Source organism: Pelodiscus sinensis, chromosome 2, assembly GCF_052426305.1.
Source record: "Pelodiscus sinensis isolate ZL-2025 chromosome 2, ASM5242630v1, whole genome shotgun sequence".
Taxonomy (NCBI): Eukaryota; Metazoa; Chordata; order Testudines; family Trionychidae; genus Pelodiscus; species Pelodiscus sinensis.
This window is the reverse complement of record NC_143053.1, coordinates 58,911,922-58,933,510: the sequence shown is the minus strand read 5'-3', so window position 1 is coordinate 58,933,510 and position 21,589 is coordinate 58,911,922. Positions and strand designations below refer to the sequence as shown.

The 21,589-nt window shown below is 39.0% G+C and overlaps 1 protein-coding gene across 3 annotated transcripts in view; it reads left to right on the top strand.

Annotated features, from left to right (window-relative positions):
* Positions 1-21,589, top strand: part of PREX2 (phosphatidylinositol-3,4,5-trisphosphate dependent Rac exchange factor 2) — a 266,625-nt gene that overhangs the window by 153,348 nt on the left and 91,688 nt on the right. For 2 of the 3 annotated variants that reach the window (XM_006131490.5, XM_075920574.2), the window contains exons 22-29: positions 1,905-2,089; positions 4,609-4,770; positions 9,936-10,158; positions 10,594-10,801; positions 13,469-13,648; positions 16,799-16,893; positions 18,329-18,411; positions 18,829-18,919. In XM_006131490.5, the coding sequence (XP_006131552.1) occupies positions 1,905-2,089; positions 4,609-4,770; positions 9,936-10,158; positions 10,594-10,801; positions 13,469-13,648; positions 16,799-16,893; positions 18,329-18,411; positions 18,829-18,919 (1,227 nt within the window). The remainder of the gene's footprint in view (positions 1-1,904; positions 2,090-4,608; positions 4,771-9,935; positions 10,159-10,593; positions 10,802-13,468; positions 13,649-16,798; positions 16,894-18,328; positions 18,412-18,828; positions 18,920-21,589) is intronic. The other variant, XM_075920573.2, reaches the window with a different exon arrangement.

The following is a 21,589-nucleotide window of genomic DNA, read 5'->3' as shown; positions in this document are numbered from 1 at the left end:
ACAAAGCTGGCAACGGGGTTTGTTGCAAGGGAAGGTACCAGGGTTGGTATTAGTGTGGTATGTCCTGTGGTTGCTGGTAAGAATCATCTTGAGGTTAGGTGGTTGTCTATAGGAGACTATGGGTCTGTCTCCCAGAGCCTCTTGGAGTTTTGTATCCTGTTCCAGTATAGGCTGTAGTTTATTGATAATGTGTTGGACAGGTTTAAGTTGGGGGTTGTAGGTGATGACAAGTGATGTTCTTTTGTTGGTTTTCTTCGGTCTGTCTTGAGGTAGATGGTTTCTAGGTATTCATCTGTCTCTTTCAATTTGCTTTTTTATTTCTCCGGGTGGGTAGTTGAGGTTTATAAATGCTTGGTAGAGATCCTGAAGCTTCTGGTCTCTGTCAGTGGGATTAGAGCAGATGTGGTTGTATCAAAGGGCTTGGCTATAGACGATGGATCGTATGGTGTGTTCTGGATGGGAGCTGGAAGCATGTAGGTAACTGTATGAGTCGGTGGGTTTTCTGTAGAGAGTGGACGCATGGCCAAGAAACACTGGAGATATTCCACAGAGATTTCAACAACCTACACCCCACCATCAACCTCAGCCTGGACCATTCTACACGAGAGATCTACTTCCTGGACACCACAGTACAAATCAACAATGGAAAATTAGACACCACTCTCTACAGAAAACCCACCGACTCATACAGTTACCTACATGCTTCCAGCTCCAATCCAGAACACACTAATACCAACCCTGGTACCTTCCCTTGCAACAAACCCCGTTGCCAGCTTTGTCCACATATTCATTCTGCTGATACCGTTATTGGACCTAACCAAGTGAGTTATAAGATCAAGAACACACATTCCTGCGCATCCAGAAATATAATTTATGCTATCATGTGCCGAAAGTGTCCGTCTGCTATGTACATTGGACAAACATCTCAGACACTTCGCCAAAGGATTAATGCCCACAAAACAGATATCAGACAAGATCACAAAGAAAAAACAGTTTCTTGCCATTTCAACCAGAAAGGACACTCTCTCAATGACTTAACCACCTGCATTCTGCTACAAAGACCTTTTACATCTGCACTTGAAAGGGAATCCTCTGAACTGTCATTCATGTTAAAATTCGACACTCTTCAAGAAGGAATGAACAAAGACTCTAACTATCTTACCCATTACCAAGATAGTTTCCCCAATTATCACCTCCTAATACCATTAGCTCACAGACATCTAACTCTCCCGACCTCTAATATAATTAATTCACAGACACTTACCTTCCTTCCTTCCCCCCACCTCCTGCATCCCCCTCCTGTTCTGAAATGTGATTTGTCCTTTTCATGTGTGTTCATTATTTTTAATTGTATCCTTTGGTATATATGGTTGTGACTATTTTCTTCCACTACTTGATCTGAGGAAGTGGGTCTGGCCCATGAAAGCTCATCATCTAATAAACCATCTTGTTAGTCTTTAAAGTGCTACATAGTCCTGTATTTTGCTTCAAGTACAAGGATGATTGAGATAATGTTAATAACTGACTTTCAATTAAGTTCTATGGACAAATGCTGATCTCAGAGCAGTATGTGTCTCTGGAGGAATAATTCTGCCAGTTTAACGAGGGTTTTCCAGTATTTCATTCCTGTTTGTTCATACTGCATCTCCTGCTTGTAAGAAAAGCAGAATGCCTTCTTTAAAATCAATTGGTTGTGTCGTAGGACTATTGCAGCAGGCTTTCTCAGACCTGATTTTTTCTGAGTTTGTCAGTTAATTGGAAGTTGGGATTTCTTGATGTTCATTTCAGTAGATATTATCATAAGATTGTTACTTCCTTAGGGTCTAGAGTGATTATTCTTTTAATTTGATTTAGGTCTGAAGCAGCCACAACAAAACTAATTAAATTAATTTTCTTTGCTGTAGAAGTAATTGACAAGTTTAACACCATGGCAATAATTGATGGGAGGAAGGATCATGTGAGTCTGACTGTTGATAATGTTCATTTAGAATATGGAGTGGTTTATGAATATGACAGTACTGCTGGAATAAAATGCCATGTGGTGGAGAAAATGATTGAACCGAAGGGCTTTTTCAGCTTGACTGCAAAGGTATGAGGCCCATGTAGAAAAATTACATTTTTATGTGTATTAATTTTGCATTATACTTAATTCTACTAAGTCACATGTATGTTAAGGATTGATAGGGTTATAAATGTTTTATTTCAAGTCTAATATTTGCAGGACATCTTTATCCCACTGACATTTTGAATCATCACTGTTTACTCAGTAAGCACACTATGTTATTTTGTGGTCATAAATTAGATGTCTAAATTTAAAAAATTCCAAATAATTGAAAAATCCCAGTCTTGCTATCAAAAAAACTTCAGAGAAGTTCAGAGACTTATTGTAATTAAATCTTAGACTTTTTGAAGGTTCCAGATAGAAATCAGCATATAACAAATACTGAAGACCATTTCCAAATGGTCTGTAACCTGGCCTTCAAAATTGCAGGTACAACTTTATGAATTTAAATTTCTGTGCATACACAAAAGTAGGTGCCTAGCTGTCTCTGTCCTCCCCCCCTGCTTATTACATCTCTTCTAGTAAATGCAAAAGTGCATCTGCAAAAGTATAAATGGGAAAAATGGTGCACAAAATTTTTGAGGCTACATTGGAATTTTTCATCTGAGCAGCAGCACTCAGGGTTAGTCCATGGCAGGCCACTGCTATGTTTACCTGTGCCTCTGTGGGTATCCGAGGATCACAGCTCTGGTTGGCTGCGAATCACTATTCACAGCCAATGTGAGCGGTGGGAAGCAGTATGGACCAGACACCTTTTCCCGCCACTTGCCTTGGCTGTGAATGGGGATTCACAGCCAATGAGTGCTACAGTTCTCTGTTACCTGCAGAGTTGTAGGTAAACATGGAGGTGGAGGCCCACCAGGGACTAACCCTGTGGACTGAATCTGGCCAGAATTTGCCCACCCCATCAGAACTAGATGTTGCATTTTACATCTATTAATCAGCAATTCAGGTGGAAATACAGCTTTTTAATAATTCCTATTTCATCTTTTGCACAGTAAGCAAGGGTAAATAAAAATTAAACCAAAACTTTGTAGAGTGAATTCAATTTCTGCAGGTTATCTTTCACTAATTAAATGATTAAACCATAAGGATGCTGTTATTATGTGCTTTAAAAATACAGTATGCAAAAGTGTTAGTAATTAAAGCATTTTTTACTAATATTAGGGTATGTCTACACTTGCACCCTAGTTCGAACTAGGGATGCAAATGCAGGCATTTGAAATAGTCAATGAAGTGGGGATTTAAATGTCCCATGCTTCATGAGTATGATTTCGCAAGTGCTCTAGTTCGAAACACAGATGATTCGAACCAGGAAGTGCGCGCCCAGACACGTTAGTTCGAACCAAACCCTTTGGTTCAAACTAACGTTATTACTCATTTTATGCAGGTATAACACTACAAACTCAGCAGTTTACATTTGCTTTACACTGTGTGAATGATTGCACCAACTGTAGGTTAATGGAGAATCAGATTCCTCCCCAGCCTCTTTCATGTGGGATGTTAAACAGATATTATCATAGATTAAAATGTCATGGCACTTCATAAAATTCTAACTTAAAATTTCAGAAAGTGGTTTCATATTCAACTAACCTAAATTCCTCAGCACTTGCAGTTGGATCTAATGTTTTTCTTCATTTTCTTTCCTATGTTGATTTGCAGTGTTAAGTAGCTGTATATTGCTTGTCAAAAACAGCTATTTGTCTTCAGAGTGGGGAGAAGCCACTTCTGTATTACTTTTCTACGTTGTGGAGGGATGAGTCTTAATTTGTTAAAGTTTGTAAAGTGGGTCAAGGTTCTCAAATGAAAGATATGATTGTAGTGCAAAGTTTTACTATTAATAAATCTATTATGAAAAATGTGAACCAAAGCTGTTCTACAGAAGACTTGGCACTGTTTTAAAATAAACTTAATTTTAGCAACAGAGGAAGCAAACATTTTGAAGAAGAGTTTTGCATTATTAATTAGATCTGAGGAAACTGATTCTTTTAATTAAGGACAAAGCAACTTGGAGCCTTTAATTTAATTTACTGACTGAGGACAGTGAAAGAGTTGTAGCTTAATGAAAACAATGATTGTCTCATCCCATCTATGCTGAATAGTAAAAATCGCCGAGCTGAGTGCTGATGAATGCTTATTCTGAGTCAGTATCACACATTCTGCTGACAAATTAAAGTTTGTTACAAATGTTGTAGCTGATAAGTCAGCACCCCATAATATGCACATTTTAAATAAATGCATGCCTACTGAAAATGTATTTTAAGAGAAACATAATGTTTACATCAGTAGTGCTAGAACAAGGCCATAACCACATGTAGTCATGAAACAACTGTATGTAACTTTTATAGTGGGAGTTGCTATTACTAAGACAAGGAGTTGCTGGAGGAAACCCTTTCCTCCTGAAGCATCATCCTTTCTAGTTATGCAGCATTCCTAACATGTTGAAGGACAACTGATTTTCAGGTTTTTTAATATCAGATCTGATAAGTAATGTTGATTTTAGTCTCCTGACTTCATAATGTACTGCTATTCCTTTATTGCTACAGATTCTTGAAGCACTGGCAAAAAGTGATGAGCATTTTGTACAAAACTGCAACAGCCTGAATTCTTTAAATGAAGTAATTCCCACTGACCTCCAAAGTAGATTCAGTGTCATTTGCAGTGAGAAAATTGAGCATATCTACCGAAGAATCTCTAGTTATAAAAAGGTATGGGTCAGAAAAGTCTTGAACATCTGCTATTTTCTCGTTGTGGAAGAACCAACAAAAAGTAATTGATTTTGAATGTCTGTTAAGCATTTTATTCTCAATGACAAAACTGGAGGTTAAATTTGACACACGTGCATGTCTGAGCACCTAAACTGAGTGACTGCATACTTATATTGTGATGAGTATATAAACCCAATACTGATGTGGAATGTGTCAGTGATGTTGTGGGGGGAGGGGGCCCAGTTCCACTCCAGTTTTGTCAGTCATGGCTGATAAGCAGGAAGTCATTACAATGGAAGAAATTTCAGTCAGCTGAAATTTGAGTCAGCTGGGGTGGAAGGCGCAGGAAACTGCTGTACTGACTCAGAATCACCCATCTGAGAGATCTTAATGGTAATCCTACTGGGAAGTGCATTGAGCTCCCTAGGGGCAGAGGACCCTGGTAACCAGTAAGGAACAAGGGCCTGTGCTGGAGCCACCCAGTGCCAGGTTTCCTACCACCAGGGGAAAAAACGTCAGAGAACTTTATATACATGCTTTTAACATGTGCCCTTGATTAAGCCTTTCATTCGTGAGTTAGGTTACATCCTCTCTTTGTTTTGTTGAGCACATAGATAGGAACCAGAAATTCTGTACATTTCCTATGAAAGACCAAGCACTCTTGTGAATGCTGTAAAATAATCTAATGCATTTTCAGAACTTACCTGAAGTGAAGTGATATTAAATTCTCATGCTGCATATTAATTTTAAATCTAAAATTGTTATAATTTGACTCCTCATTTTGCAGACTATCGTTTGATACAACCATTTCTACCTTTATTTCTGACAGACTACTCTGTAAATTATCAAACTGTTAGATAACTGTTGAGTTTGTAAAACTGGCAAAAAAGCTAGTCATAAGCTAATCAAATCTTTGCCCGTCCCCCCCAAGTGAGCCTGCATTTCTCTTCTCCTCCTGATTTCTTATTTACTTCCTCTCCTACCCCAATTATTTGTGAATTGTGGAGTCAGTCTGAATTCAGTTTGATGCCTCTCCTTTGAACTGTTTGCACCCTCTGTCATCTGGATCTAGGATGTGAGATTTGCAAATTGGTTTGTTCTGGAATTTCATAAGCAAAACATTTAAAGTAGAGGTGAGAGGTGTAATATTAACTCTCATTGACCCTACCTATTTCTGTGAAAATTGGGGGAGAGATGGGTCAGGAGTCTGGGCGGGAGGTTGCTTCCTATGGAGTAAGAGTGCTCCCTAGTGCAGGTGAACCCTTGTCCTTTTCAAGCTAGCACATTAAATATAGTAGAATGGCTGAGGTGACTCAAGTGGTAGGTTATGTCCAAAATAGCAGCCCAAATTATAGTCCTGTTGAACCCCTGGGCACATACATGGGTGGCGAGCCTCAGCTGCCTCCCCGTGGTGTTGTAGTCACACTGTTATTTTTAGAATAGTGATAGAAATGTAGCCGTGTTAGTCTGGTGTAGCTGAAACAAAAAACAGGACTATGTAGCACTTTAAAGACTAAAAAGATGGTTTATTAGGTGATGAACTTTCGTGGGCCAGACCCACTTCCTCAGATCCACTATTTGATCTGAGGAAGTGGGTCTGGCCCACGAAAGCTCATCATCTAATAAACCATCTTGTTAGTCTTTAAAGTGCTACATAGTCCTGTTTTTTGCTATTTTTAGAACACTCACTTGAGCAGAGCCAGAGTGTGTCTATCTAGCTACACTATGAAGCACCTCCAAACTGCTGGGTAGACATTCTGTTAGAGCAATTGGCCAGTAGAAGTCTAAACATCTAGAATTTCATGTTCATTTAAAGACAACTGCAGGCTTCTTGAGATTGGAGTGTCACTTATTTGAGCCACTCAGTCAGAAATGTTGTTTAAAGGTTAGGTAACTACATATATCTTTCCTGTTTCCTATTGTGAACTGAATATGATGTATAATCTCAGTGAACAAGAGTACAGGGCAAGTGCAGCCAGAGTTTGAGTTTAGATTGAAGTACAACAGCACAGCATGTTGGAAAACTACACAGAACCTTTAATTACAGTATCTGTTTCTAGCCAGCGTGATCCACACTTTCAGAAGCCTCAAACTCACCTTCAGCAAAATCAATAAGCACCACACAAGTTTACAGTTTAGCTCTTAATGACTGATAGAAACACTGATGGAGTGCTCATGTTCCAGGAATAGTTATACCCTTCTTTTGGTGAGGTAAATGTAACCATAGTAACAAAAGTCTCTTAGAATGCCTTAGTTTTACCTTAAGTTTCACTGTGAAAGTTTGAACACTATAAATAGAAACCCAGTGGCTTTCTGCAGTTCCTGTTATTTCAGAATATTTTGCTTATAATAGACTTTGAGTTCTGTGCCATGGAGCCCAGATGTTTCTCAATACATCTATGAAAAGATGTTAGGCCTTGACTTATGACCTGATTAAATCATAACCAGGCATTTGGTCTCCATGGAACAGGATGTGTGGGAGATTCAAATATGAAATATGTACTGCTTGGAGGAACATTTTTACCATTAAATATTCTTAATGCCTTCTTAATTCTTGTTACATTCTTCAGTTTTAAACAGTTCCGTAATTTGACTTCTTGTAATCTCCAGGATCCTGTTCTAAATACAAATATTTAAGTATAATTCATTAGTTGATTCCTGGTTGTACAGAACTGTTTATCATGCTTAGAGAGAGTCAGTAGCATCACAAGTAAACACATGTTTGAATCCCAGTACATAAAGCTATCACTACCATGTGGAGGTCTGGAGTGACATAGCTTAACTTAGTTCAAAGTTATTTAAAACCAGATAATCTGTCAAAGGTACATAGACATTTAATTATATAAGCACTTTGAAAGGCAACTTTTAAAAATATTCTGATTCTGAGCCTAATAAGCAGCATTGTTTAATAAGGTAATCTTCAGTCCAGTAACCAGGATTAGTATATCAGAATGTTATGTGATTGCATATTCTGCACTTTATTTTTAAGCAAAAGAGGCAGAATATAAGTAAGCAAGGTGAAATCAGGGATTTATTTTTAAAAAAGCCGTTTCCCGGGTGTATGATAGGGCCATTACAGTTTCAGCCTAACCACCTACACCTCCTATATCTATAATTATAATTTAAGTTGATGATGATGACCCTGAGGCAGTGCAAGATTCTGATGTGCCTTCTGAATAATCAACAAAAGATTAAATTATGTTCAGCATAGTTTTAATGTTAAGTATATTTTTAGTGACCTGGGTGTGTTGCCCATAGTGATATGTAGTGTCATAAGATAACCTACTGTATAGAAAACTTTACATGTACATACCCAAGTGCTTCAAGAAACCAACCACTCTACAATGCAGTATTACTACTGGATTAGTGAATACCAGTATGCTGTTTATACTTTATTTTATTGTATGCTAATTCTTTGAAAATTGGTATTCTATTGGTAAAGTATAACTCTCTGTTAGTCAGAGTATTTGATTAAATAGTATCCCCTATCCCTCCACATCCTGGATAACAGAGTGCTTATTGTATGTGCCACGCTATGCAATATATTAACTGGAGATGAGATGTGGTTAAAATACCAGTGCCTTCCAGGTGATGATTAATGTTTCCAATAAAATCTCCCCTGACTCCAGATTGTGAACAGAAAGGGAGGACACATAACTCTTAACCGTGTTGTGTTGGCATCATTTGGTCATGCCTAACCTAAGATTTTATAATGGTCTTGTCATCATGCCTATGATCTAATTCTCTGAAGTAATGTTACTTGAGACAGGGAATAAAAAACACTTATGGGAAAGAACCTAAGATGGATTCTTCATTGATTCAAAGGAACACTGTAGAAGTAAAAGATACGTACTGCCTGTGGGTCAAAAAACATCCCTACACTGTATTTCAATCCCATTTTTCAAAAATTTATTTCTTAGAAGAATATGCCTTATTTAACCTGTACTTTGGTTGTTAAAATTGAGGCATTTTCTAATTCCCAAGTGTAGCAAAGTCTGGAAAAATGGAAGTTATAGTTTGTTTTACTGTAATTTTGAAGAAACTTAATTTTGAATATGATAAATTCATAATTTTAATTTCCAGTTTTATAGTTATTGGAAACAAAACCAAAGAAAATACCAGAGAGTGTTTTTAGAAAGTGTGCATTTGAAATTACAAGTTGGACCTCCCTGGACTGGCACTCTTTGGACCTTACCGGTCCCGAATGAGAAGATTTGCCAGACCATGTTAAACCGCTTCTCTGCCAGACCCCCTGCTCCGCCGCTGGAGTTCTATCCCACTCCACTGCTACCTGGGCAGCCATCAGTCCCTGGGATGGAGCTCTGCAGTTCCCACAAGCCCCATTGCAGCTAGGGCCAGAGCTGGCGGCCCCAGCCAGAGCTCCCTGGTCACTGTCGGGGCTAGCGATGCGCGTCCCGGCTGGAATTCCTTAGCGTGGCTGGCGCTGCACAGCTAAGGCCGGAGCTCCCTGGCTGCTGCAGGGTTACATCTCTGCAGCCAGGGGTGGAGCTCCCTGGCTGCTGCTGGGGCTGGAGTTGTGTGGTCGCTGCCAGATCCCCGCTACTACCTGGCTACCAGTCAGATCTCCCCACTGCGCCATATCCCCCCATCCCTCCAACATGGGACTCCTGGCTGAGTCTCTGCCCCCCCTCCCCCACTGCACCCTTGTCCCACTACCAGACCTCCCTATACCTGGACCTCTGTGGTCCAGGAACATCTGTGGTCCTGCCAGACCATGGGTATTGCCAAACCAAAACCTGTACCTGAAATTTGCTCTCTTTGTAGTGTATAAAATGATTCATGGAAGAGGCTGGTAGAAACTAGGGACCTCCCATACTTTCTGGAACTCATCCTCAGAGGCCCAGGATTTCAATTGGGAATAATTTTGACACATTTAAAAATAAATGGGTTAAATCCTTTAAAATCTTTATTATGAATCCTTCCTATAAATCCTTATTATAAATCTATTTCTAATTTGCAAAAATTACCCATAATTTGTCTTAAAAACCCCTCTAAAATCAGAAAGAGTGCCTCACTTCCTCCCGGAGATGGAAATTAGAAAGGTTAGACAGAATGCTTAAGGCATTTTTAAGCTTTGTTTTCCAACTGGCTACTTGTGCACAGAAAACTATTAATCAGTACTTTCTTCTCTTTCTTACTTCTAGTTTTCTCGAGTGTTAAAAAATAGAGCATGGCCTACCTTTAAACAGGCCAAGTCAAAGATCTCACCACTTCACAGCAGTGATTTCTGTCCAACCAACTGCCATATCAATGTAATGGAGGTCTCGTATCCTAAAACCTCAACTTCTCTTGGTAGTGCCTTTGGTGTGCAGCTAGACAGCAGAAAGCATTCTTCACATGAGAAAGAAAACAGAAATAGTGAACAAGGTAAGCCAGCATACCCACCTAAACTTTCAACTCTCCTAGTTTATAGTTTTCAGATTTAACCAGTTCTGGACACTATCTCAGTAGTAAACATAAGCACACTATACTAAGGAATAGCTATATATTATTAGTATGGTTTTACTTATAAATATATACAAAATGCTAGAAATAATTGTATGCTAACTCTTCCCTTTGTGTTAATTATATGGCACACTAACATGCAAAATTATATAGCCCTTCTCTTTATCAAGAACAGATTAACTATTTTTTTCCATTTTTATGCTTCCAACATTTGATTCATAAGATAAAATATAATATTTCAATCAAGTAATTATTTCTATTTGGAGATTTAACCGATAAAAATAATTTTACTGAAATAAAAATTGTGCTGAAATATAGAAGTTGTTAACCTTTGGACCTTATTTGCATCACATATAGGTAAACTGAGTCCCATGGTTTACATACAACATACCATTACCACCATGGCAGCCCCGTCAGGACATTCTTTAGGTCAACAGGAAGGTCATGGTCTGAGATATCTGTTAAAGGAGGAGGACTTAGAAACACAAGATGTCTATCAGAAATTATTGGGCAAATTGCAAACTGCACTGAAAGAGGTGGAAATGTGTGTGTCTCAGATAGATGAGTAAGTACATGATACCATCTGTAAATTCCGTTATCATTCATATGAACTATATTGATTAAAGTGTGAAGTGTTAATATGGTTCACCATCTACTGATGGCAACTCAGTCATGGCCATTAGTTCTTAGGATGAAAGAGGGAATGTTAATAGATAAAATATACAAAATAATACAAGATAATCAAATCACTCTTCTTTAATAAAAATATATGAATGTGATCTTTAATAACTATACATATATATGTGCATTTAAACAAACTGATCCTTCAAGTTTACAACTGCTACAGAATTCTTGTTTACAGAATTCTGTAAACAACAATTCTTGTTGTTATGGTGTAAAAATAAATTTTAAATAAATATTTGCTGTATTATTTACTGTTTATTACTTTGTTTGGCTTCCAGTGTATTAGGTGAAGGATGTTTAGGGCAAAAAATGTTTAGAGCAAAAATCTATGTCACAGCATTCAAGATTTTCTTTAGAAGCTCTGGGTGAAATCCTGGGCTCATTGAAATCAATGGCAAAACTTTCATTAACTTCAATAGGGCCAGATGTGTGTGATGAGACACACAGAGAGAGAGAGAGATTATTCTTAATATATACTACAAATTCTATGCTGCTAGCGGTATAGTAAATTAACATTACAGGGATAATCTACACTTAGAAGGCTATTGTGCCTCTCAAATGATGATTTTGAAACCTTTGAATAACTACTTACATATCTGACAATATATTACATCTCTGACAATATATTATAATTCTGTTAGCAGAATTCTGAGTGTGAAGGAAAATATGTTCATTCACAAAATAATCACTTCTATGGTAGTCAAGTAGGGTATGCGGAGTTTGGGGAACAAAACTTTAAAGAACAGTTTGGAATTGCATTATTTCAAGTAGATTATATTCATCACGGCCATGAGGGTGCATCTGCACTGTGCCATAGGTCGAAATAAGAGACGCAATTTGAACTATGCAAGTTGCATAGCTTATTTTGAGTCAATTTTGAAATAGCTTATTTTGAAATTTAGCACTGTCTACACAGCACTTACTTTGAAATAAATCATTATTCCAAAATGTTCCTTACTCCTTGTGGAATGAAGTTTCCAGGGATGTTGGAATAGCGAGCCCATTATATTTTGAAATAACGGGGGTGCTCAAAAGATGTGGAATAGCTATTTTGAGGTACATCTGGTATCCCGAAATAGTACTGCAGTGTAGACTTAGCCTGAGAGATTAGTAATTTGGTGCTGATGTGGCTCTAGCTCAGTGGTCCCCAACCATTTGGGGTTGCCGGGCGCCATGGAGCGTGGCCGTTCGCCCGCCGGGCGCCCGGGGGGCGCCCCCCCCCATAGCCGCATTCCGGGGCCGGCGCTCTCCCCTCAAGCGCCGCGCACCCGGGGCCAGCGCTCTCTCCCCCAAGCGCCGCGCGCCCGGGGCCGGCGCTGGCGCTCTCTCCCCCTCCCTCCCCCAAGCGCCGCATGCCCGGGGCCGGTGCTCTCTCCCCCAAGCGCCGCGTGCCCGGGGCCGGCGCTAGCGCTTTCTCTCCCCCATGCGCTGCGGGGGGTGAATCCGCGGCGCCCCCGTGGCCGGCACTCACCGTGCGCCCGGGGCCGGCTCCGGCACCACGCATGCGCCACGTGCCCGGGGCCAAATGAGGTTTACTGGAGCGGTCGCCAAAGGCTTCCCTTGTCAAGTGTGGCCCGTTCAGACTGCCCCTCTATGCCGCCAAACAGCTGATCGGCACAGCGCGGCAGCCATTTTGATGTAAATGAAGCGGCGATTATTTAAATCGCTGCTTCATTTTCCTATGTCTAGTAAACTCATCTACAACATTCCGTCAACAGAGCCATGTAGTCTAGACATACCCTACCTGATTGGACATAGCAATTCAAGTGATACATCACTTATTCTTCCCACTTATGGTGGTGTGGCCATTAGAATATGGAAGAGTCACACATGAAAACTAGTAATTTGGGTACCATTAACATTTAGTAAGTAATTACCTGCTTTTCACAGAGAATATTTTTTTGCAGTTTTAATAGTTATGCATGTGCAAATATATGGATTTGTTTTAGGGCTGTCAAGCGATTCAAAATTTTAATTGCGATTAATTGTTTTGACAGTTTAAAGGGGCAGCTCATTAGGAGCTGGGGATCAGCTGGGTACTCTAGTCCGGAGTGGCGCTTCAAAGAGGCAGTGCAGCATGAACACCTGTGATTAACCATTAATTTTTTTAAGGTGTTAATCCTGTCCTGCATTAATCACAGGCATTAATGCAGGTCAATTGACAGCCCTAATTTGTTTATAAAAAGTAGTCACCAAAAGCTCAAGGGATATACTAATGTAACTTCTCCCCAAGAAGAATAATTGGCATATTGTGAGACTTACTATTTTGCTTTAATGTTGTGTTGCTTTGATTAAAGTATGTTTTTGACTCACTACAACTTTGTTATTATTTTTACAGTAGTGTCTTTTTTTTTCTTGCTTTATTTGGGGATAATTTTAAATGGGTACATAAGCCTGAATTTAAAAAGAACAAGCTACGTGGCCATTTCATATGGAACAAAAAAATGGAAGAGAAATGTAGTGTTGTACGTTAGAAGATTATGATAATTATCATCAGTTTACTTTTGAAAAAAATGCATTTAATTTGATTAATTTTGTCACATTTCAGCCTTCTCTCTTCGATAACCTATTCTCCTAAATCAGAACGTAAAACCTCAGAGCCCTTAATACCAGCAGACAGTGACAATGAAAAGGGAGAAAGGAATGGGAAAAGGGTCTGTTTCAATGTAGCAGGTGATGAGCAGGAAGATTCTGGTCATGACACCATCAGCAACAGGGATTCATACAGGTAATTTTACTAACAGTCTTTTTTGTTTTAATCTGTTGCATACAGCAGCATAACGTGCAGCATTTTAGATTTTCAAAATGGCTTTAAAAACTACCAAAATACAATAGTTATTAGTGCTTGTGAAGGGAGAATATTCTATATTAGTAATTAATTATAGATTAGTAATCTCATCTCAATTACAGTTAAACATCTGATTAAAAATCTGAACCCCAACATTTAACTCTGGTATCATATCAGTCTGAACATTGCTGAGTCATCTTATCTCTAGTACTAACAATAACAAAAACTTTACTATGGAATTAAAATATATAATACTTTGGAAAAGAAGTAGTATTCATAGGAACTGTGGTATTTTAGAGGACATTTTCCAATACTTACAATGAAGAATGGATTATATAAATGCAATTGATGTAGCCTCAGTTTAACCACATTTTGCAGTTAAAAAAAAAGTATTTCTTTATTATCGGGGTCAAAAAGTAAAAAGTCTCTTAAAATGGTGAAATAGTAGCAGTGTTCTTAGTTACTTTGAAGACCCACTTCATGAGTTAACATTTGGCTACTGTAGAATGGCTTATATGAACTTGCAGTTTGGTATCTTAGCTGGAAGGAACTAATTGCTTTTTAGATCATCTGCTTTATTCTGATCCCAGCCTTCTGAAATCTTTCTAGCATGTTTGTAAAATACAAAATTAACAAACAAAAAATCCCCTCAGATTCTCATGTCCATAATATTGATTGCTAGTGAAACTGCCAGTTATTATGATAGTGGATTTTTAAATATATATATATAATGTAGTTAAATAATAACCAGCAAATTCCACTAAATCACTGGAAAAGCAATTGAAATGTTAGAAAAAAGACCACACTGTATGTGTGAGAGTAGATGTTATGGGAATGTAGGATGTTTTCATTTGATTACTTTTAGCCCTTTGTGGTATTATGCAAACTTCTGTTAAACACTACAAAACGATATTTATGCAGAAATATATAGCTAATAAGTGATTAAATCTGATCTTTCCCCCATGTTTAACCATGTTTTATTCTTTTGTGCTTTGGTCAGTCCAATTTTAAATTGCCCTAGTGATGAGTTTTCCACCATTCTCCCTTGGGTGACTTTTCCAAAGTCTGTCGGAGCTCATCATCAGAAAATATTTATTACTATCCAGCTAGAAATTCTCATTACTCTTAGGGACTCTATGCTAGGAACATGTCATTATTAACATGATTTCAGTAATTTAGTGGACAGTCCCCTAAATAATATCCCCCTCATACCATCCAAAAATGTTCTTTCCTTTCTGTGGTTTCAATCTATCTGTAAATATTTGTAATAACAGCAACAACAATAATAATGACAAAATTAACAATTGAGTTCTATTTTGTTGGCTGTGTCATGCACAGTATGAAGTAGGGAATGCATTTGGAACTCTACAGCCATTTAAAACTAAATGCTTTTATAAAATAGAATTTAGAATCATAGGGTACGTCTACACTTGTTCCCTATCTCGAGATAGGGATGCAAATGTAGCTGACCGAAATTGCTAATGAAGCAGGGATTTAAATATCCCACGCTTCATTAGCATATCCTTGCCCGCGCGCTTTTCCGATCACCAGCTGATTTGAACCAGGAAGTGAGCGCCAGGCCGCGTTAGTTAGAATCAAACCCTGGGTTCGAACTAACGTTACTCCTTTCAAAAAATGAGGAGTAACATTAGTTCGAACCAAGGGGTTTGATTCGAACCAATGCGGCCCAGAGTGCACTTCCTTGTTCGAATCAGCTGGCGATCGGAATAGCGCTCGGGCAAAATTATGCTAATGAAGCATGGGATATTAAATCCCAGCTTCGTTAGCTATTTCGGTTGGCTACATTTGCATCCCTATCTCGAGACAGGGAGCAAGTGTAGACGTACCCATAGAGTTTAAGACCAGAAGGGTCTGCCCAGTCATCTAATCTGACCTCTTGTGTATCACAAGCTGCCAAACACCTCCACACACACTACTACTCCCATGCCAGAATCCGAGAATTAAACCAAATGTTTATAGCTGTCAGGAGACTGAGATATTATGTGCACAGGCAGATAATAAGTAGGTTTGAGGTGCATCAATGCCCAAGCCCCCTGTAATTTCAGGAAATTGAGTGAGAGGTACTTACATGATGAATTTATTTTACATTCATGGGACATTTGGTGACTCCCTCTGCTGGATAATTACTTTAACACTTGAAAAACTCATATTTAAACTAAACACTCTGTTGCTGAATAGATGATATGGCTGAGTTGGTTGCTGTTACAGCCTGTGGGTTCAAATCCATTTGGAAATCTGTTTACAACAAAATCTCCCACCCTTTCAATGTGATATGGATGACACAAATCAAATCAAATCACATGATTGTATAGTGATCTCTTTAGTATCAAAATAAGTGTTCATATAATTAGATACAGGGAGAAGTAAAAATGTCAATGCTACCACTAGCCCCTACTTCATATACACAGGAGTCCTGATCCTGAATTCTTGTGAGCAGACTTTTGTACCCACAGAGAGTTCCAGAGAAGTCACTTGGGCTTGGTGCAGGTACAGAAGTCCACCCACACTTATCTCATTGCACTGCCAGTAGCTCAGAGGGGTAGGCTCATAAACTGTTTTGAATAAAGGGAGGAAAATTTCATTTTTTTAATCTTGTTGTTTAATCATTTAATTAATTTCTAATGTCATTATGAATTCTAATTTTCAAATCATAAGTTAGCATGCTTGATCATTTATAAAACTTATGGAGTAGGTGTACAACATTTAAATGTGGAGAAATTAACACATTTGAGGCCACATCTCCAAACAGCCACTTATCGGCATGAAAAGTTACTTGATTTGTATGCTGAACTGTATATTTTCAATGTGATTACTTGTTCACACATGAGGTAGAGGCAACTGAAGCAAATATTCAGGGAATCCAGCCCTCAGAATCTTAACAGAGACACATAATAGTGACTGAATATTTTTCATGATGTCACAAACTAAAGTAAAGGGTAGAACATTGTAGAGACCTCAGCAAGAGAAGTAAGTTTAAAGAAAAGGAAAGCACAGCACTTTTAATGCTTTGATAAAGTACCTGCACATAAGGACACACTGTTTTGTTTTGTTTTGTTTTGTTTTTTCAAGTGATTGCAATAGCAACAGGAACTCCATTGCCTCATTCACCAGCATTTGCAGTAGCCAGTGCAGTTCTTACTTTCACAGTGATGAAATGGACTCAGGTAAGATTAAAGAATAATCTACAAATTCCTCTGTTCTTCTGGAGATAGTTCTCATAATTTCATCCATAGACCTATCTGTGTTCATCATAGGTAGCAAGGGTACGTCTACACTCCATACTTATTTCAGAATAAGCTATTCTGGAAGATGTCTTCCAGAATAGCTTATTTTGAAATAGAATGTCCACAGTACAGGGAAGCCTCAAAATTAGTCCGAGGTAGTCTTCCCCTAACGTGGATGCACTATCTCGATTTAGAGCACCAGAAAGTGCTGGGGAGATATTACTGAGAATGGCCCTGGTGAGAAGCTATTTTAAAATAGCAGCAGTGGAGTATCCACACTGCAGCTATTTCAAAATAGCTATTTCGGAATTAGAGTTATTCCTCATGGAATGAGGTTTACATAAGTCGGAATAAGCTTCCCATTATTTTGATAGATGCTCTCATTGTTATTTTGGAATAACGTTATTCCAAAATAATATTGCAGAGTAGACATAACCCAAGAGTGTAGCGTTCTACTTCTGTTTAGAGTACATTGCACTTTGAGTTTTTCTGTATAATAAAGCCAGTTTTCCAATCCCGATAAAACATAGTGGGTTAGTAAAAAGATGACAGAGGCTAATTTTAACCACTTCTCTCTCTGGCTTGGGCAAAGTGCATTATGCTGCTCCAAAGAAGAGAAATTGTACTTAACAGAAAATTTTGTCTCAGACAGGAGACAGTCTCTGAATACAAAATACCACTGTGCACAAGTGCTAGGGAAAGGGAGACCACAGAAAGGCACATGCACCATAATTTTCTGTGTCAAGGTTGAACTAATTGAATTTACATAATCATATATGCTAATTCTTACCTGTTGCCACTTACTGGTTCCTTTTTAATTTTAATGCCATATGTATCTCTCTTTAAACCTACTGAACATCAGAACCATTTAATTAACAATAGTAATAAGATTGTGACATATTTGCAGCATTCTTTATAAAAGTGCATTCAGTGACTTTGGTCTAGGTTGTATAAATCCCTAGGTGATAATTCAGCAACCTTGTCATTTTTCCTTCAGATAACTGTGGTCTAGTTGGTGGAACACAGATCAGGGACAGATGATACCTATGTTCTGTTTCCAACTTTTACAATATGGCGTGGGCATTTTGCTTAACATTTCTGGTCCTTAGCTTATACAAAAGCATAAATAATGGAATTGTTACATACTTTACAAAGGATAGCGTGTGATTTATTGTTCAGATGCTATTTTATTGCTGTTTACTTTTGCTACATTATAAAAATAGTCTACAAAAGGATAAGTGTGAACTCCTAAATACAAAATGATCTAAAAGCATAAGCATCAGGTTGTTCATAGCAGGGTATCCCAGATCTGTACAATTTTGAAAAGTATGTTGAGATCTGAAGCTAATTATGATTTAAAATATTTTGTACACAGGTGATGAACTTCCCTTAAGTATTCGCATTTCTCATGATAAGCAGGACAAACTCCATAGCTGTTTAGAGCATCTTTTTGGCCAGGTATAATATTTTTTTTCTTACACTTATTAACAATATTGGTCTATATTCAAAGCAACAGAGGAAAACTGGCTGCAGCATAAGAGGGTGTCCTACTGCTTCTGCTTTCCACTGTTTACTTGATATCTACTTTATCCTTCTCTGGGGTTGCTGACTCAGAATTTGAGGAGAACAGTTCCTTAGATATAACCTAACAAATTTCTATTATTGAATTCAAAAGCTTCAGAGGGGTAGTAGCCTGTAATAGAAAAAACTTTAAAAACAACAAGTAGTCTGGTTAGCTATTGCCAACATTTAAATTAGTTAAGAACAAACATAAAGTAAACATTTTTCATTATTCCTTTCTTTTCATTTAGAGTAGTTCTTTCTAAACATTGCTATGAAAAATGCAAGCTATTCACAGAACTTTGATTCTAACAGGTAGACTCAATTGTCAATCTTCTGAAAGGACCCGCTGTAATGAGGGCTTTTGAACAAACCAAGTTCTTCACGCCAGGTCGAGGCCTGCAAGGTAACGTTTAAAGCTAACTACTAAAATCAACTCAACAGGTGGCAAAGAGATACAAGGCACACTGTATGAATATATATTATTTGATTTGGATGTTAAAGAACAATCTGATCTTTTCTGTTTAGCTTACATCCTGGAATAATCGCTATTCTAAGTTTTTATTACATAGATATGACTATTCTTAGCTAGTACATTTTTACTTTCCTTGCATGAATTAGGTTTTCTTAAAAGTCAAGCTCAAATTACAGCCTCTGAACTTAATATAAAATTGCTGAGCTTTTGAAGCAAAAAGCAGATTTAATATATTATGGTTGTTTTTATCAGATTCATGTTATTTCTGTCCTAGCAATTGAAACCCTTTCTGATTATATTTAACTATTCACGCCTAGCTTTTTCTATCATTGTGGATATTTTCTTCTTGTAATATTGTACTTCATAAATAATAAGCAACGCTTCAGGATGAATTATTATTCAAAATATTAATTATTTAAAATAATAAAGTGCAACATGAGGCTGTAATCTCGCTGAGAATTATGTACATGATTAACTTTGTGTCTACATTTATGCTTCTATATGGGTAGGCCCAAATTTAATCATGTACAGAAATTTTTAAGTCTAAAAGTAAATGTCTTTGAAGTGTTTGCAGTATTACAGGCATTTAACAGGACTGATAACTCATCTAACAATCACTACTGAAAGACTTTTTAGGTGAACTGAGTTTGAAAAAAGACGGCATGGCAGGTTGGGAAATACAACTGAATGTTGTGTGGATAACAGAAATAATTCTACTGTAAAATGCATTGGTTTTTGAGTTAGTTATCAAAGTTTTAACAAATTAAATGCATTAATTATAGATGGTCATTGGTGATATCCTCAGTTTTCATAAATCAGCATAGCCCTAGTGAAGCTACACCCTGATACACTATCTTGTGATTTGACTTTGTGATGCATCATGTACTTCTGCTCACCAACCCTGTGCTGAGTCTGCCCAGAAGTTAATAAAAAAAATAGTGAGACTTTCTTCCAGCAAATATTCTCACCTTTAGAAACTTTTAAGTTGTTTTTAGGGAAAGCTGGGTATGACTCCCAGATGACATTTATGCATTCCCAAATTTTTCTTGTTTTTGACTAAATGCTTGGCAATCTTTTTTACAACAAAACATTCAGAAAATATTATTTACTTATACATGTTTCAGTAGGTACAAGATATGAAATAGCCAATATAAAAACAAAAAAAGACAAAGATGACTTTGAATGAGAACCAAAAAAGGGGATGTCACTGTGGCTATGTATAGACTACAGAGTTTTGTCGGAAAAACAACCGTTTTTTCCAACAAAACCCGAGTTACAGCCACACTGCAAGTGCATTCTTTTGAAAGTAAATTGAAAGAAAAGAGGGGGTTTTGTGCAATTAGTAATCCTCTTTCTACGAGGAAGAAGACTTTTTGCAAGAGCTTTTGCAAAAAGGTGTGTGTGGATAGGGAGGAGGGTTTTTTTGCGCAAGAAGAGGCCTCCATGAAAAAGCACAGGTGCCCTGGTGGCCACTCCATACCAGCTAATCACAACTCTATAGTTCTTGTCTCCTATTCCCTCTTGGAGCTACAGGCACCTTGGACAACATTTGTAGCAGGAAGCCGGACATAGAGCAGCAGTTCACCGCGTGGCTCTCCCTGCCACAGGCCAGGACACCCATGGCCAAGCCTCAAGCCTCCTACAACCCCTCTGGGAGCAAAAGGAGGGATTCCAGACCCCCCTCCCCCCGAGGGACAAAAAAGCGCGCCCCGAATTGTGGGGCAAGGAAGAGACTCTGCAAGATCCCTGGGCCAAAAGGCGGAATGCAGGCATTTATGCCCAGATGGCTGCCTGCCTGGTGGAGTGCGGACACCCAGCCCAGACCATGCAACGGGTGTGGAGCAAAGTGAAAGAACTCTGCCAGGGATATGTCTGTGCAACAGAGCGCAGCTCGTGCTCAGGGGCAGGACCCCACACCTGCCCCTAGTACCAGCAGCTGCACCTCATCCTGGGGGCTGGGGAAATGTCTTCTCCACCCATCCTTGTGGACTCCGGGGTTGAGAGCCCCATAGTTGTCCAGCTGGAAGTTGCCCCAGAGGAGGAGAAGGAGGGCCAGGGTCAGCTAGAGGAGGAGGAGGAGACCGTCACCATGTCCTTGGAGCTGGTGCAGGTCAGCCAGGACATCTCCCAGACATCCTTGGATGCCTGGGAGGGATCTTCAGGTGAGTTGTCACACACACAGGGTGGGGGAGATGGATGCACAGGGAGTGGGGGGGGGGCGGGTGTCGCTTGGGCTGCTCAGGCTGCACATTGTGCTGCGGTCCATGTACGTGCAACCATGTGCAGTTTGAATGTGTGGTATGCGAACACAGCAGGCAACCCCTGAACGTGCCTGAGATCCTGCTGCCAGTCTCAGGGGAGGCCACACACGTCCTGCCCCCATCAGGGGGAGGGGGGTGCACCTGGCTGGAAGCAGGCTAGCCACAAGGGTGCAGGCATGACAGACCAAGGAGTGCCGTACACACCACACATGCATGTCTGCATGTGCGAGGCAGCAGCCACTCCCACAGACAGCACAGCGAGCTGCAGCTATGTGTGAACCCTAGGGAGGCCCAGGCTGCTCCCAGATCCTCTGCTGCCCATGAGGGGATCTCACTGTGG